This window comes from Chiloscyllium plagiosum, chromosome 20 (genome assembly GCF_004010195.1).
Source record: "Chiloscyllium plagiosum isolate BGI_BamShark_2017 chromosome 20, ASM401019v2, whole genome shotgun sequence".
Classification (NCBI taxonomy): domain Eukaryota; kingdom Metazoa; phylum Chordata; class Chondrichthyes; order Orectolobiformes; family Hemiscylliidae; genus Chiloscyllium; species Chiloscyllium plagiosum.
In genome coordinates, this window is record NC_057729.1 from 4,724,291 (window position 1) to 4,741,442 (window position 17,152).

The window sequence follows — 17,152 nt, forward strand, 5'->3', positions numbered from 1 at the left end:
TATGAAGAAAATAATGCTAAGCATTTTGATGAGTGTCAATGTGTTTCACTATCAGGAGCCCAAAACAAATGAAAAAGACTATTTTTTTGTTCTCCCTTATTTAATTGTGGCTCTTACTGAAGTCACCTCATTCTGTACTGGCAGGCATTAAAGCCATTTTTGGCCAATGTTCTCTTGGCAGAATGCACTTGGAATGGGCATTGGTTACCAATAATCACCTAGGGGAAACATATTTTCTTATTGCTGGAAACCTAGAAGTCAAATTCCCAAATAACTGAAAAGGAAAGGTTTGCAGGACATTGAGGAAAGAACAGGGAAGTTTGACTTTGAGATCTCAGTTTGGGATGCATTCATCATGGAATCATAGAATTTCTATAGTGCAGAAGTCGTGTGATTCCAGAATTTTAACCAGTCATTGACTGTTGAACCTGGAAGTATATCACCATTCCTTCAGTGTTGCTGAGTCAAAATCGTGGAGTTCTCTCCCTAACAGCATTGTGGGTCCATTACAGTTATAGGCTGCAGCAGTTCGAGAAGGCAGGTCACCACCATCTTCTCAAGGCAGCTAGGGATGAGGAATAAATACTGGTGAAGTCAGTGATGCCCAAGCGCCCGTGAATGAATTTAAAAAAAGACTGTGGTCAGGTATTAACAATAATAGATCTGAGCCCTATAGACTGGATGTTCCTTTGTAAATGGTCTGGTCTTGCTGGTTTTCGTGAGGGGTTACAGTTGATTTCCATGCAATGTGGCCACGGAGGGCTAAACCAGTCAAGGGTTCTGCCTGCCTGCTATCCAATGAGAGCTGATGGAAAGTGCATGTGTATAAACATTATTGGGGCCAGGTTTTTGGATAAACTCTGGCCCATACCCATTTGAAAACTCAATGTGCTTTTGCATCCAAACCACAATCACTTGAGCATAATACAGAAGGACTGTAAATCAAGTAAGATTATTCCCTAGAAAGAGTCCAGACATTGAGGAGAGAAAGGAGAATGTTAGTGAGAACGTGACCATGGGAATAACCCAACTCTCAGGCTGAGAGTCGAGAGTGTGGTGCTGGAAAAGCATCATGATGAAGGGCTTATGCCCAAAACAACGATTCTCTTGCTCCTCGGAATGCTGCCTGACCTGCTGTGCTTTTCCAGCATCACACTCTCAACTCTGATCTCCAGCATTTGTGGTCTTCATTTTCTCTGACTCTCAGGTTTAGTTTGATGTGAAATCACCTGGGTGGCATAAACATCAGGGGATGTGAGGACAGGTTCAGAGTCAGGGAATTGGAAAAGGGCCGGAACAGATCAGCTGACCATTAGGTTTATTCCATCAAGATGTATCTTATGGTCGAATGGAGATAAACCATGAGCCCCTCCTTCCCTTCTCACACAAACCCCAAGTCAGGGTGAAAAAGAAACAGAAAACAGACAACTTGGGGCCAACTTAAGGAAATGGGAAGGTCAGGGAAATTCCACTCTCATTTCTGAAGGCAATCAAGCAAAGACCCGAAAGCTGTGGTGACTGATCTCTGTAGCCTGAATTAACCTAACTAGCAGTTGTGATTTCAAGTGTCAGCTCTGAAACACATTTGGGATTTTTCAGTTACAAGGAAATCATTGTTTCCCTGTCAGTTGTCTGAAGTTTGGAAATTTTTTGGATTTCTGGAGTTAGATGTTTTCTCACGAATGTGATTCCTGTTTTTTCTGAAACTTGCCTTGACAGGGAAAACCCAATGATTCATGGTAATGTGATCAGTCTTTAGAAAACATGCTGTACTTCTTGTAGTTTTCAAGAAAAGGATCCAGCTTTGTTTTTGGTTGTTGTGACCCACGTTGTTTTGAGCTTAGTTTGCTGATTTCAATTAATTTCACTATTGGGGGTGTTGACCTAAGCAGGGTTTTTTGGGAGGGGGGGTTTGGAATGGGCGGGGTCTTTCTGTTACACCTGCTGGAAGGTGACCCACTGCCAACCTTGTGACAGGCCAGACCCACATTCAACTGTGTTGCCACCTTGACCAGGAGATCTCCATTAACAACCAGGTCTCACTAGGGAGAGGGAAGGGAGGGAAGTTTGTGTGAATTAAGAAGAATGGTTACAGGCAAAAGTACAGATTATCAGGGCAGGAGGAGGAGAAGCTGCAGTTGGGAATGTTCTGGAAAGAACGGGAACATGATAGCCTGCAAAGATTTCATTCCAACTCATGTCAATCGTAGTTGGCACCTTTAGAGTTAGAGTGTTGTGCTGCATGGAAACAACTTGCCCATGCTGACCAGACGTTCTAGATAAATCTAATCCATTTGCCAGCATTTGGCCCAGGAGCCTCTAAACTCTTTCTACTCATGTCCCCGTCTGGTTTCGTTTAAAATATTGTAATTGTACCAACCTCCACCACCTCCTCTAAAACATCACGCACTGTAATTAGATACAATTTGGCACCAAGCCAATGAAAGAGTCATTAGGATAGAGTTTCTAGGGGAATTTTAAAGCAGGAGAGAGAGGTTGAGAAATGTTTTGGGAGATTAGAGAGACATGTGGTTTCCATTCCCATAAATTGTACCCAGGCGATCTGCTGAATTCATGAGTGTGTCTTTCTTTTCCTGCCAATTTAAGATATTTCAGAATTGAAATGTGGCAAGGCATTGAGTTTGCCCACGGGAAAATAGCCTGGGTTTCTGAGCGTTTGACTGATCAGTGGATTGGAAGGAAATGCAGGTTCTGGTTTTCATTCTGTGACTGTGCTTCTTTCTCAGGGTTGTCAGCTCGTGTCAGGCGACATCTGCAACACCAGGTCCCAGTATTGGAAGTTGGACAAGTGTTGCTCAAAGTGTCCACCTGGTGAGTAACTACATTATAACAGCAATGTTCTCAGCTATCGCAATGTGAAAACACATGGAGGCCATTAGTCCCTCGAACATAACACGTCATTCAATTAGATCATAGCTTAGCCGCTCTGCACCTAAACATCATCTACATGCTCTGGTTCCATCGACCTTTCCAGCCTTGCCTATCAAAGTTCTATCTGTTGAAATTTTCAATGGATTTCCAGCCTCAACACTCTTGTGTGCAAGTGAATTCCAGATATCCATTAAGCTTTGGGTAAAGGTGTGCCTCCTGATATCACTCCTAAATGGCCTTGTTTCAATCTTGGGGTTTGCCCCCATGTTCTGGACTTCCCTCCAACATAGTTCCTTTCCATTTACTCTATCAAATAGTTCAATAATCTCAAACATTAATATTAGCTCATCCCTTTCTCTTCGATATTCAAAGGAGAAAGAAGTATAAGATTCATCTGTACAACTTGTACTCAGAGTTTCTGCTGTTTAGTCCTGGTTTCATGGTGTTGACTCAGCACTGCTCCCTCTCCAGCATATCCTGCCTGAATACAGTTTCCAATTGTGGGATGGGAGGAATGGCATTCTGGAAGAGTCCAAATCAGAACAGTGCTGCGGTTTAGACTGTGACTTTTCACATCTTGCCCATGTTGAAGAGACACAACTCTTTTATCTGTTGGCCTATGAGAGTCTGAGCAAAAATATAATACACGCAGGAGCACAGAATTCTGCACCAGTAACCTGGACCCCAGGACATTTCAGTCACTCCACCTGGGCAGTAGACTGATTTGGAGAGGCTGCAAATGGTTTGCTGGGTGGGAAGTGAATAAGGGGCATTGTGCTGAGGTTGGGGAAGTGTAGAGGAAGCTTTAGTCAATACTTATCTGAAGTAGGCATTTCTCAATAATCTTCTGGATGCCTTAATCATCTCTCATTTTATTCCAAGCAGTGACAAGTCTCAATGTGGTGAATGTATGCCACTGTTGACTCATCAGTGACAACATTGTCACCTCTGAGTGAGAAGGTTGTGGGTTCAAGGCCAACTGCAGAAAGTCAAGAATAAAATCTGGGCTGACACTCACTGCATTACTGAGGGAGTCCTGTATTGACAGGCCAGCTTCCAAAGGGCAGAGGTCTTGTCAAAGCCAATTGGTCTCTCAGCTGAATGTAAAAGATACTGTGCCACTATTTTGCAGCAATAGTGTCTTGGCCAACATTTATTCTTCAAATAAAATGGCCAAAGGAAGAGACAACCTGGTCGTTATCTCAGTGCAGTTTGAAGGACACCACGGTGTATAAACAACCTACTGTTTTTCCTAAATTAAAGTACTTCAACAACATTTCATCAGCTGAAGACTGCTCTGGGTTGATCCCAGGTCATGATTGGTTCTTGTTCCTCCTCCTTCAAATACAACATTTACATAAAATGAACATAACACACTATAAATTTTTAAATTTGAGAAGTGAATGGTGCTGAGAATAAACTGAAATATGACCGTATCTCTGCTCTTTCCTGAAGGCATTGCTTTGACTGTTTTCATGGTTTGTGATTCATTTTTGTCAGTTATTCTATTATATTTAGTTATTTAGACTTTCCTTCTGCAGTCCCTTCACTTTGGTTCGATATGAAACACCCATGATTAAATAAGCCCCAATTTCCTCCAGCCCAACAGCCATTCTGCAACGCAACGGCATGAGTTACCCAATGAGGACAGATACATTCCAACCCTTGGTGCAGTTGACAAGCACAATGGGACTCCCTCAGGGGCTTCATGTCATCAGTCTTAGCTGGGGCTTCTGGAAAAGGAGAAACACTGATAGAGTTAACAGCTGGGGAGACTGAGAAGAGGAGGGAATGTTGGCATTTGAAGAATTTCCTCCTCGGTGATGGCTGACCAAGGAGCATGAATGGAAGTTGCCATTCTGTCCAGCCTAACTTCATCTTACTACATCACCCTTACTGCTTCACATCAATAGCCACGTTTCAGCTGCATGCCTGTGCAATGGGTGTTCATGGGTAAATTCTGTCCCCAGCTTTCACTCTCCAGTATTGGTAAATCTACCTTCACCTGGGGTTCACCAAGACCAGACAGAACATCTGCTCACAGACGTCAGGTGACAGACTGTCAGCTGAACGGTGGGGAGATTTAATCATGTTTATGTAGATAAGGAGTATGCACTGTGGTACAATTACCCACAGAGCTAGCGGGGGAGTCCATAGGATTGATAATATGGCTAGACCTTTCAGAGGTCTGAACCTAGCAGCCACCTGTTCATGGGGTGACACGAAACAAAATATGGCAGATGTCAGAAATCTGAAATAAAATAGAAAGGGATAGAAAGTTTCAGGAAACCCAGTAGCATCTGTGGAGAGAGAAAGAGTTAATATTTCGGGATTATGCCTTTAATCTGCATTGTTTGTCCAGTGACTAATTCAAAGACTGAAAATGAAAGATTTCTTTGTAAAGCTGAGTGTATTTGCTCTGTTAAGTGTGCAGAATGTTTGTTCTTTGCAGGCACTTACATGAGCAGTGAATGTACAGAGGCTAAGGACTCAGAATGCCAACATTGTGGCTCCGGCCGTTATCAATCAGCGTGGAATACACTGGATCATTGCCAACTGCACAAAAGCTGTAACCCAAGTAAGTATTAATTATTACCTGGTGTCGCACTGATTAAGATCCAGATCCAGATCCAGATTCAGAAGAACATGAGCTGCACCACTTCTGACTTATTGATCTAATACTGCTGCAAATTTACACTCTCACTTCCCCCCCCCCCCTGCCGAATGTCTCTAAGAGCATCCATCATTAATCACCTGCCGGGGCTTTAATATCCTATGCTAGTGCCCAGTCTTCAGGTGTGGACCTGGCATCTGAGTGTCACCAAGCCATTTGACCACCAGGGCATTATAACCAAGTTGGCACCACCTATATTTGAAAAGTACTTGGCCAGTCATTTCAGAGAGAAGGTTATTTTTACCATTTTTGTGGTGTGGTTTGAAACTTTTATTCTGGTTTGATTTATTATTGTCACATGTACCTAGGTCACAGAGTCATCATCATGCCGACCAGATATCCCAACGCAATTCTACTCCCACCTGCCAGCACCCGGCCCTTATCCCTCCAAATCCTTGCTATTCATATACCCATCCAGATGCCTTTTAAATGTTGCAATTGTACTTGCTTCCACCACTTCCTCTGGCAGCTCATTCCATGCATGTACTACCCTCTGTGTGAAAAGGTTGCCCCTTAGGTCCCTTTTATATCTTTCCCCTGTCACCCTAAACCTATGCCCTCTAGTTCTGGTCTCACCCACCCCAGGGAAAAGACCTTGTCTGTTTACCCTAACCATGCCCCTCAGGATTTTATAAACCTCTATAAGTACAGTGAAAAGTTCTGTTTTGCATGGGAAACGGGTAGATCATACCATACAAAGTGCATAAGGGTAATAGAACAGAGCGAGGAATACAACGTTACAGTGCACAAAGAGCAAGACCAACTGAAAACACATCTGCGAACATTTCACCAAAATGGTGGCCCTTTAGTAACCTATTAATAAATGAACTAGTCTCAATGCTCCTCCACAATCACATAATTTGGTTATATTATTATTTGAGTGGTGATGGCTGTGTTGTGGTATTTATATCACTGTAGTGTCAGTTTAAGGTAGATTAAAATTTATATTAAATTTAAACTAAATTTGGAATTGAAAGTAGTCTTAGTAATGATGACCATGAACCTATCATTGCCTGTTGTAAAAAGGCATTTTGTTCACTCAATTCCTTTCGAGAAGGAAATCTGCCATCCTTACTTGGTCTCCAGTGTGGTTGACACTTAACTGCTGTTGGGGCAGGAGAAAGTGAGGACTGCAGATGCTGGAGATCAGAGTCGAGAGTGTGGTGCTGGAAAAGCACAGCAGGTCAGGCAGCATCCGAAGAGCAGGAAATTTGACATTTCGGGCATAAGCCCTTCTCAGGGCAATTAGGAATTGGCAACAAATGTTGCCTCTGCCCGCAATGCCCATATCTCATGATTTTTTAAAAATATGGTGTTTTATGAAGACATGTTCATCATCTGAATGTAATGCATTGCCATTGCTGCTCCTTTAATTCTCTCTCTCTCTCTCTCTCTCCTGGTTTAGATGGAGGATTTGTGGTGGAAAAGCCTGGTACCACTACCTCAGACACCATCTGTCAGTGCCAGTTAGGAATGTACTGCATCAATACGGATTGTGAGATTTGTGAAGAAAACAAGGTGTGTGGACCTGGATATGGAGTCATTTACAAAGAAGGTAAACCTACAGCATTTCTGGGTCATGGCAGAAAGAAAAATCAGGAATAGTGGGAACTTGCTCAGAATTACTGAAGTAACTAACTCTTGTGTTGTGATTTTGTGAACATAGAGACATTAACCATGGGAAGAGGCCATTAGCCCAGTTTATTTTATGTAAACTTTAGCTCATCCAACTCGCTGCTTGCTATCTGTATCCTAACTCACACAAAGTCCCATTCACTTGTTGTCACTGTGGTCACTGACTTGCATGGACTTTTGATCCACTAATTCACTAAATTCTGATTCTTGTGTTCAAATCCCTCTGTGATTTCAGCCCTGTTTACCTCTGTAATATCCTGCAGCTCCACAACACTATGAGAGTGCTGCTGCATCCCCCCAACTTGGGCTTTGTATGCATACCCTGCTCTTTACACCCAACCATAGGTACCTAGGCCTCAAGTTCTGGAACATCCATTTTTAACCTATCCACCATGTTAAACCACTCCTCGAATTTAATATTTTTATTTTAGTTCCTCCTTCATGGGCTCAGTGTCAATCTTTTTTCATATTAAATTTTGGGTGGTTTTTACTACATTAAGATAGCATATTCAATGCTAATTGATGAAACACAGAGGGAGCTGAAGTGGTGACACAATTGGATGGTATATAAAAAAATTGCAAGGAAAAGGTTCCAGCCAAATTATATAATTTTAAATAATGCTGTACTTTTGTTTTTTTGTTATCAGATCGGGGACTTTCAAGGCCAGTGTGTGAAAGATGTGAGCCTGGATATTTTTCAAATGTGTCCTCTAATATGGAGCCTTGCAGAAAATGGAGCGAGTAAGTTGGGATACAATCTCCCATCAAATTATAAAGATAGCTATTGGAATAGATGTTGCTAGGTCTAGTGACACTGAGATTCTGGATTAGTGGTGCTGGAAGAGCACAGCAGTTCAGGCAGCATCTGCTCCTCGAATGCTGCCTGAACTGTTGTGCTTTTCCAGCACCGCTCTACTCCAGAATCTGGTTTCCAGCATCTGCAGTCATTGTTTTTACCTAGTGACACTGAGAACAAAATCTCCTGGTCCATGCTGTGTTTACAATCTTAGCCTTCATATGAGTTGGGAGAACATTGATTCCATTTAGGACCACTGATCAAAAGCAATGATTTAAAAATCTCAAATAATTTTGCTGTGATGAGGGAGTTAAAAAGAGCAGACAGATCAAATTTGATGAGTGAGAGCATACGTTTTCAAGAAATAGGTGTTAGTGGAGAAGTAAGTACTAGAGGAATCGGTTTTGGTAGAATGGGGAGATGCAAGGGGTGATTTTAGTGGGAGAATTAGGCATGAGGGTTTAAATTGAAGAGAAGAGGTATTGGAAAGGTAGGTTTCACTGGGAGATTGTCAATTGGGGAGCAAGATTTAGTGGGTGAGTTTAGGTTACTAGAGAGTTTAGATACGATTTCTCCATGGGAGAGTTTGTGTATAGGAAGGGCTGGTTTCATTGGGTTATACTTCCCTATCCATTCTTGAGTGTTCTATTTCCCATCCTGCTGTCTACATTATCCTGGAAGCATTAGCTTTCTGAGTGCTGCTCCTTCATCAGGTGGTTGAGGAGCATAAGACCTGATGAAGGAGTAGCGCTTTGAGAGCTAGTGATTCCAAATAAACCTGTTGGACTATTACCCTGGTGTTGTGTGATTTTTAACTTTGTCCACCCCAGTCCAACACCAGCACCGCCACATCATACATTATCCTGCAGCAACAGCACCACCTGATGGTCAAATGTGGCAATGCACTCCCTGCAATGAGGAGCTGCCTTAATATATTGATTGGCCCAACTGATGTTCTCTGCCCAGTTGTGCAAAGTTAGGAGTTTTCTCTGTGGAGTGCAACTGTAGTGGGAAGAAAAATAATAACTATGTTTTCTATTTTTCTCCTTTGTTTTAGTTGTGGGTCACTCCAAATGCTGGAAAATGGAACTGCAACAAAGGACATGAAATGTGGTGAGTCTACTGAAGACAGATTATTTCCTAAATCTTCTTGGAAAGCAAGCAATGATTACAAATGATCAAGACACATTATGTGTAACTTTAACTTTGGAGCAGTGGAAATTGCCTGAAGAAAGTCAATGAAAATAAAAATTAGGAGAGATATATCATGGACAGCTGATCAAGAGTCCCTTTTCTCCCCCTCTTGCCAAAGTTACAATTACTCATATTCTCACAGTCTACAACATTCTTTGTGAGAAATCAAACACGTTAATCTCCTTATTTAAGAACATCCCTTGCATTTTACCTAGAGATACATAGAGTCATATTGCATGGAAATAGACCTTTTGGTCCAACTCCTCCATATCAACCAACACTAAATTAGGCCCACTTACCTGCATTTGGCCCATATTCCTCTAAGCCCTTCCTATTGTGTTCCTGTCCAAATGTCTTTTAAATGTTGTAACTGCACCTACATTTACAAAACCTCTCAGGCAGTTCATTCCCTATAAGAACCAATGTTTGTATAAAAAGCTGCCCCCCAAGTCCCTTTTAAATCTGTCTCCTTTCACCTTAAAAGTATGCCCCCTAGTTTTATAAACCAAAAGCCTGGCTTGTTGCAGTCTAACTACTGCCCCTTTATTTGCCATGTTTTCTAGTGAACGTTTTGCCATCTGAGGTACTTGGGGTGGGTGAGGTGAACATTAATTAAACAAGGCTTGATCTTGAAAGTGTTGGTCATAATGTTCTCACCTTGTTACACTGAGGAGTTAGGGATGTGACATGGGAGCCTCTATCGCACCCTGTCTGATCATCCTGTACCATCCCCCCACCACTGCTAAACTCCCATGAATGGTCTCTGTTTCATGCTGCTGAGGAATGTTACGTGCTGTTTCTGTGGTTTCCTGTGTTCTTTCAAAACTTTCTGCACTTTAGATCTTACTAAAATTCAAAACTAGTTATCTTCTTACTACCTTTCATAAATGCAGAATGTTGGAACCCTAGAACAGAGTGGCGAAGAAACAAAAAGGGAACGTATTTGACTTTTTTTGTCTTGTTCCTCAGTCCTCACCATCTTCCTGCTGTAACATTAATTGGGAGCATATTGAGCCCCACATTTGTGAATTTGATTGATGCAAAAATCTGTCTCTGAACAGATTCTGAAAACAGGGGCACTCTGTCCTTCTGCTGCGAGGTTTAATGGACTTAGGTTAGATCTGGACCCAATTGAAATCTGATCAAACCTCAGACATCACACGCTAAATTACTGGGTAGGTGTTCATTAAGTGGTGTCAGTTGGTGACACTAGCTAAGAACATTGGAGGCACCTGATACAAACTGATGTCTTGGTCAGTGAGTGAACTTTTCACCTGTTATTCCCCTCCTAATGAATCTAGTGATCTTGTACCAGGGTACATTTTTTCTTTAGTTGCTAGGTTCAGCTGTGTGAGTCAACGGCACAATACGATCAACCATGAGTGGGCTGAAAGAGCTGAATGAACTACCCAAGTCCTGTATTCCGATATCCATCTCCTCTGTATGAGTCAGAATTGTTCTTCTCTTAAGGCTGAATTGCAGTCATTACATAGTGAGCAGCCTTGCCTGATTCCAAACAAGCTGCTCATCCATAATGAGAGAGAGGGAGTGGAGTAAAACAAAGATGCAGCATTCTCACTCACATGACTCTGTTACAATGATGTTAGGAAGAATTTGGTTTCTCCTGCAAGAAATAAAGACTGGCAGTGGGGTGGTAGATCTTGTTAACTTCTGTCTTTCTGGTACTTTTCAGGTATTTTAGAACCTCCATCAAAAGTGGGATTAATCACGGTGATCGTCTTCCTAAGTGTACTCCTCGCTATTATCATCTTGCTTTCCTTTATATGCATTGGAAGTAATAAGGGTAAGTAGTTTAAACATTTCATTTTGTGCATTTTCACACTTCTTAAAATTAATTTTGTGCTTGCCAGAGTGAGAGATGTTTGTATTGAGAAAAGAGACATTCAATGTTTAATACCAAACAGTCCCAGAGTTCAAGTGCAGGACAGATACAGAGAAAAGTTCCCTTCACACCGTCCCCTTTCAGGGCAGGTACAGAATGGGGTTAGATGCAGAGTAAAGTTCTCTTTTCATCTCTGGCAAGCAATCTGGGGCAGATTCTATTAGTTAAGGGTCAAACCTCTATCTATGTTTATCCAATAGTGCCTTGATCCAACCTTAGAAAACCATCTGCTATCACCTGAGTGGGACAATGTTTAGTTTCTATACAGTACTCACCATCCTATAGTTTTTCCAGGCATTAATATAGTTATTATTAGTACTGAGGAATCCTGTTTTTGAATGAAGCTTTAAGTCAGAGCTCCATCTAACTCATTAGCTGAACATGAGCCATTCCATTGGTGTTGTATGAAGGGTAGAATGGAATGCTATTCAGGTCTTGACCTATATTTCTCTTTCAGGTAAGACCAACTTCATACATATTAGTCAGTTATTATTCCTGGGATTGTGCTGTGTTCTCTGAAGTGCAATGGGATGTCCTAAGGACAGGGTAAGGGGTTATACAATGGCAGATGTCATTCTTATGCACTGTAGATGATGTCAGCTAGGAGTTGTGTGAGGACAGTACAAGGTCATTGCACCATTTTAAACAGCATCATTTGATACAGACCTCCTCTCAGTTTGGACTGGGTGCCAGGTGCTGGGTACAGTCCCATAGGTGATCACATTCTGTTTTTCTCTCTTTCAGAACATCGGACTAAAATAAGGGACATCATTAACAGGCTGGTAAGTTTGGTTTTGTACACAATGTTAGTTGCTGTAGTCGTCATGACTTGGAGATGCCGGTGTTGGACTGGGGTGTACAAAGTTAAAAATCAAAACACCAGGTTATAGACCGACAGGTTTAATTGGAAGCACACTAGCTTTCGGAGCATCGCTCCTTCGTCAGGTGATAGTGGAGGGCTCAATCCTAACACAGAATTTATAGCAAAAGTTTACAGTGTGATGTAACTGAAATTATACATTGAAAAATTGATTGTTAAGTCTTTCATCTGTTTGAATAGCATGATAGTTTCACTTATTTCATGTGTAAATAACAAAACCTTTTTTTAAAAGTTGCATTCTCAGGTTAGCTGTTAACAATGGATGATAGCTAGACAATATGTTGAAGGTGTTAGCCCCCTGTGTTCTCTGTCTATGCCATGATGTTTAGATTGATTCTAATCTAAAAAGTGAGATAACAGTTTTACATGAATGCATGCAGTTTTTGAGCACTGTAAATTTTTGCTATAAATTCTATGTGTTAGGATCCACTATCACCTGATGAAGGAGCGACGCTCCGAAAGCTAGTGTGCTTCCAATTAAAGCTGTTGGACTATAACCTGGTGTTGTGTGATTTTTAACTTAGTTGCTGTAGTTTGTTTACCTAGTGCCATATTCCAAACAAGGCTATATTGGAATTGGGGTAGGGATCACCGAGTGATCGGGTGAGCATCACTGAGAATGATCATCTGAGGAGCCACAGAGCATGATTGGCTGAGGGATCACCAAGATTAATTAGCTAAAGGATTGCTAAATGGGATTGGGTGGAAGGACTCATTGAGAGTGATTATGTGAGGGATCACCAAGCTTGACCAGAAGTCGGATCACTGAGATTGATAATTGGTGGCCTGAATCTCCCTCTGTGTGCTGATTGCTTGTCGGGTGGAGAGCAGGTAACTCCAGACCAAGTTTCGAATCTTGGACCTTCCTTTTGCCAATGTTACAAAGTGACAATTATTCTTTCTAAAATAATATAATTGGGTTTTGTGTTTTTCTTTTCATTGAAAGATAACCTGTTTTTGTGTTGTTTTTTTTTAACTGAAGTGCCCTGGCAATATGAGGAAGCCAGTCCAGGAACATGTGAAGACTGAGAATGGAAGGATATTAGCCACAGCAGGAGATGAGGACAACAGCCCTGAGGATGGGACTGAGCTGCTCCCTGTGTAAAGTGCTGCTATAAGGACTGTTCAAACAAGCACCAATGTAAGGAGGCAGTGGACATTGTGATGATGCTGATGGCTTTGTGTTTTTTGTGGGGTTTCTTCGAGTTCAGCATCACTCTTGGCATGGTCAAAGACCAGAATGGGCATCCAGCTATGGACCTACTAATCCCAGCATCAAAGATTTCTGCATGGAACAACTGACACAGGCAAGATGCCTCAAAACCCTCTTCGGTGCAGTATCCTACGACAATATATTATAATCCGCCAACTCAGTGACAGAGCATGGACAGAGCAGCTTCAGCTAAAGTACCTTTTCTGATTTGATATAAAGATGAAATGTTTTCTGATCCAGAGCTCTTATAGTCAGATTGCTGCTTCCTTCTCAGAGCAGCAAAGTTGCATTCTGTTCCATCCCTCCCGTTAATCTCCAATCATGGGTCTCTGTCCTGAACTGTCTGAAAGCCGATCATTTTTCCTACACATCAGTGCCTGTAAATGCTAAATTCCCAACACTGTGCTTAGTCTGTAAATTTTCTTTGTAATTTGTTTGGAATTATGGACAGTTTCCGACCCTTACAGTTTTTTCTACACTAGAGGCCCCATACTAAGGCCATTGTCCCTTGTGTATAACTCCAATGATGCCCTTGTATCTCTCCCTGATGGTTCTTATGAAACAATGTATATTTTTATAAATGTACAGGTGTGATTTAAGCATGATGACTTTGTAAAAATGAATAAAATGAATAACTGACTGTCATTTAATGAAGTCAAGTTATTTCCTTGAATGCAAGCCAGTGTTTGTAATGAGGGAGGGTCACTGACAGCAATTGATCCAACTGATTGCAATATTGAGGGCCGAAGGACCTGTACTGAGCAGTTATGTTCTGTGAGTGTCTTCACTATTCATCTGTTCTAAGCTTTAGTGATTGTTTTTATAACCTTAGCTCTTCTCGTCTTTCTGTCTTGCCCCTGAGTTTTGTTAATATTCAGTTCCATAAAATAACATATCTTTACATTTAATTAGTACCTTTCACAAGCTTAGGATGTTCCAAAGTGCTTTCCATGTACTTTCAAAGCCCAATCACCATTGTAAATGCAGAAGCCAACTCTGCACTGCAAGATTCCACAAAGGATAATAAGATACGTTCAAAAGAAAGAATTTCATTTATATTGTACCACTTGTGACCACCAGCCTTCTCAAAGCACTTTACAGTCAATGGAGTGCTTTTGAAGTATAACTATTGTAATCTAGAAAAAATGGCAATCAATTTGTGCACAGCAAGCTCCCACAATCAGCAATTTGATAATGGCCAAAGTGATCAGATTTTGTGATGTTAATTGAGGAACAAATATTGGCCAGGGAAACAGGAAATAATTCCATCTGATCCTTTTTTGAGATTTCTCTATACCAACCTAGAAGGACAGGGATGACTCAGTTTAATATTTCTTCTAGAAGATGGGTCATCATTTAATTTCCAATGCACTATTAAAAAAAAGATTTAATGACATTAACACTGCGATGTAGTGACTGCTATTTTTAAAATCTGTGCCATAAACATGACTTAAGAAACCAGGGGAATGGGTATTGGTGGGAAGCAACACTTTTAACACTGGTGACAATCAGAAGGATGGGGTTAGTCACAAACCTATTTAGACAAATGCAGCTCAATTTATTTTTAGGAGTCTATTCCCATATTAAAGTGTTTAAACTAAATGGAATGCATGTTGTTTCTGGCAAGTACAGTTTGGCAAATTTGTGCAGCACCTCTGTATTCATTTGTTTCTCCAGGACACAAACTTAGAGTCTTTGTTACCTCAATCAGACCCATTCCATTTTGAAGGCAACAATCACAGTGTAATTGCAGGCTCCAGCCACTAGCTGGCTCTGTGGAGTGGGTCTTTTTGTTTTTTCTTTCTTTTTTTTCTTTTTTTATTATTTTAACCCCCACACTACCACCTAACTGCGGTAGTGCTTAACGCTTCTGTTTATTTTTTTTTACCCATGTGTGTGCAGGTGTGAGACACAGTGAAAGACACAAAGTGCACGAATCTTTATTCAAATTCCACCACCAGGAAGATAGGAAAACACCCGGGTGGCCAGTGACAAACACTGCCCTTCACATCAAAGGGCAGTGCTGTGTGATCAAAACAGTGAAGGGGAGGGGTGGAGTGGGTCTTTTTTTTTTCCTATCTTTTTTTTCTTTTCTTTTCCCCCCACACTACCACCTAAGAGCGGTAGTGCTTATTTTTTTTCCCCAGCACCCATGGTGTGTGTGTGCAGGTGTGATACACAGTGAAAGACACAAAGTGCATGAATCTTTATTCAAATTCCACCACCAGGAAGACAGGAAAACACCCGGGTGGCCAGTGCTGTGTGATCAAAACAGTGAAGGGGAGGGGTGGAGTGGGTCTTAATGTAAAAGAGTCCCTTCTCATTGGCTGACCATTAGGCAGTGACACAGTGTTTTAGGAGGACCATTTTAAAACTCAGTCTCAATAAGACACACAGAGTAGACAGTCCCAGGTACACCTGCACACACGCAACATGGGTAAAGAAAGGAAAAAAAATTAAACAGGAATGTCAAGGGTTCTTTCATTCTGAGAGCTGGCTCTGAGGGAGCTGGATCAGTGTCAAGGACATGTAAATAAAGGGTGACTTGGTGATGGGATACCGGTCTCTGTGGAGTTATTTCAGTGGCAGAGAGAGAAAAAAAGACAGTCACAGGTAATAGTCGTTTGTCTGTATTCAGTTACCCAGTTTCATCCTGTCAATAAGTATTAGCGACTGACCTCAGTGCATCTGATGAAGAGAAGGAATGGGATATTCCCAGTGGAAGATTGAACCGGGCAATAATTGATGCTCTTGATTGCTCATTTATGGAAAAGATTTCATGCATGGAAATTGGGTGAAGGCAGGACAGGGTTCAATGCTAACAGCCTTCTTGAGGGATTACAGTCCACTGAGCCAATCCTGGGTGGTTGACTCAAAATAGCTCTTGTCTACTTCCTAAAGGACAGGCATTGGTTAAGCTGTAAATTCCTTATAAGTTAAAACGTTTGAATTTCTGTTGCAATTATCAAAGTCCTGTGGCATCCCAAAGCACTTTACCACCAATGAGGTTCTCTAGAACTGCTATCATTGAGGGAATGAAATGCAGCAAGATCCCACAGAGAGCCAAGTGGATACTGACCTGCTTTAGTAGTGTTAAGTAATAAATATTGTCTGGGACACTAAGAACTCCCCTCTTTTACTCTGGAATGATGCTTATTCACCTGACAGGGCCTGATGAAACCAAAGTCAGAAAGACACCTCTGGGGTTATAGTGCCTGACTGCCTTTCACTGTTGCACGTCAGTGTCCATTGAGAAGTAGCACGTGGTGCCCTCCAGCATCTTTTTTTTTCATAGTGCTGTGTGATCAAAACAGTGAAGGGGAGGGGAAATCTCCTGTTTATTTTTCTTTTTTTTTCCTTTTATTTTAGACACAAAGTGCACGAATCTTTATTCACAGCATCTCTTCACAGAGACCGGCTCACAGGGACTGGCTGCATCATTACCAATACTAAACTTGATATTTTAACAATGTTTTAATATTATTCTCATAAGTTTCCATTGTAGTTTTGTGAATTTCTATTGATCGTTTGATTTTACTTTTGTTGCAATCCCCCATCAGGGCCATTCAACTTGATTAGCGTACGCTTAAAGGAGTAGAAAGGCACCTCTGACAGTACAGCACTCCTTCAGGACTGTAAATGCTTCCCTGGATTTTACACGTGAATCTAGGGGGTCCGCAACACACGAAGTTGCGAGAATTAGCACATTCCCAGCGGAGAATCACATATTTACCGGAGTGACTGAAGCAAAATGCACTGTCTGTTGCAAATCTTTTAATAAATGGAAGATGTAGGTTTTATTCAATGGGTCAAGCAGCGTCAGTGGAAAAGTAGAGATAAAAACAACCTTTTAAGATTAACCAGAATTGAATGATCCATCCTGATTCTCTATGCAGTTGTAAACCTCTTTCAACCTCGAATTTCCCAGTTTGGAATGAAATGTTAATGAAGTGTAAACCCTGGCT

The 17,152-nt window shown here is 41.4% G+C and overlaps 1 protein-coding gene across 1 annotated transcript in view; it reads left to right on the forward strand.

Moving 5' to 3' along the window:
- Nucleotides 1-13,865, forward strand: part of LOC122560003 (tumor necrosis factor receptor superfamily member 5-like) — a 31,983-nt gene extending 18,118 nt beyond the window's left edge. The window contains exons 2-9 of the mRNA XM_043710154.1: nt 2,748-2,832; nt 5,345-5,470; nt 6,972-7,121; nt 7,849-7,942; nt 9,055-9,110; nt 10,885-10,995; nt 11,839-11,876; nt 12,957-13,865. Coding sequence (XP_043566089.1) covers nt 2,748-2,832; nt 5,345-5,470; nt 6,972-7,121; nt 7,849-7,942; nt 9,055-9,110; nt 10,885-10,995; nt 11,839-11,876; nt 12,957-13,079 — 783 coding nt within the window. The 3' untranslated portion in view covers nt 13,080-13,865. The remainder of the gene's footprint in view (nt 1-2,747; nt 2,833-5,344; nt 5,471-6,971; nt 7,122-7,848; nt 7,943-9,054; nt 9,111-10,884; nt 10,996-11,838; nt 11,877-12,956) is intronic.
- Nucleotides 13,866-17,152: the final 3,287 nt, after the last annotated feature.